This window comes from Sinocyclocheilus rhinocerous, unplaced genomic scaffold, assembly GCF_001515625.1.
Source record: "Sinocyclocheilus rhinocerous isolate Xijiao unplaced genomic scaffold, SAMN03320098_v1.1 scaffold3779, whole genome shotgun sequence".
NCBI lineage: Eukaryota > Metazoa > Chordata > Actinopteri > Cypriniformes > Cyprinidae > Sinocyclocheilus > Sinocyclocheilus rhinocerous.
In genome coordinates, this window is record NW_015663837.1 from 95584 (window position 1) to 96359 (window position 776).

Consider the following 776-nt stretch of genomic DNA (forward strand, 5'->3'; position numbering starts at 1 on the left):
CTAAAAAAAATTTCTTATCGGCGGCATATTCGCCGATACCGATATATCGCGACAGGCTCATATCGGCAAAACGATATATCGGTCGGGCTCTAGTGATAACACTCGTTGCCTTCTCTAGTGCAGCTCAACCAGGTCTCGTCCCATTCGTCGATATTTGTGATATCACAAATCCCGGAAAATATGCGTTGTAGTCCAAACGAGTCGTTCGTTGTAGTTTTTGAAAAGTGATTTCTGTTAAATAAAATATCTCCTTTTGAATTGGACTTTGACCTTTGTAACTTCGCAGATCTTTTTCATGCTCAAACAGCAACATTACATACTAACTAAAGTTGAAAAAGCATAATAGGACCCCTTTAAAGTAAAGCTGGTGTGCAGTGCAGATCAGACGACTGATGTTTAATCGTACCGCTGTATGTGACGACTCTGGTGCTGGAGTCTCCCTCTCCGAAGCGTGTGATGGGCGTCAGTCGAACCACGTATGCCTCGGGTCGGATGAGCTCCGTCAGATTATGAGTGATCAGCTCTCCTTTCTGGATGTTTCCCTCCACGGGAATATCCTGCTCCCACCAGCGCTGCTGCCCCGTCTGGAGGAGAGATCAGATTGAAATGATCCAAACATATAATGCAGTGATTGAGAGCTGAAGAAATAAAGGCTCCTCAGAAGATGTGAGATGTTCTGGAAGCTTGTGAAGATCATTCCTCCGCTGGGGAACAGTGAAAGTAAAGCTTCTGGAAACAAACGCTCCTCAAAAGATCCTGAGGATCAGATTTGAGAC

General features: G+C 44.8%; 1 protein-coding gene across 1 annotated transcript in view; it reads right to left on the reverse strand.

The window, feature by feature from the left end:
- Nucleotides 1-776, reverse strand: part of LOC107729031 (MAM domain-containing glycosylphosphatidylinositol anchor protein 2-like) — a 74480-nt gene that overhangs the window by 22830 nt on the left and 50874 nt on the right. The window contains exon 6 of the mRNA XM_016539380.1: nucleotides 407-584. Coding sequence (XP_016394866.1) covers nucleotides 407-584 — 178 coding nt within the window. The remainder of the gene's footprint in view (nucleotides 1-406; nucleotides 585-776) is intronic.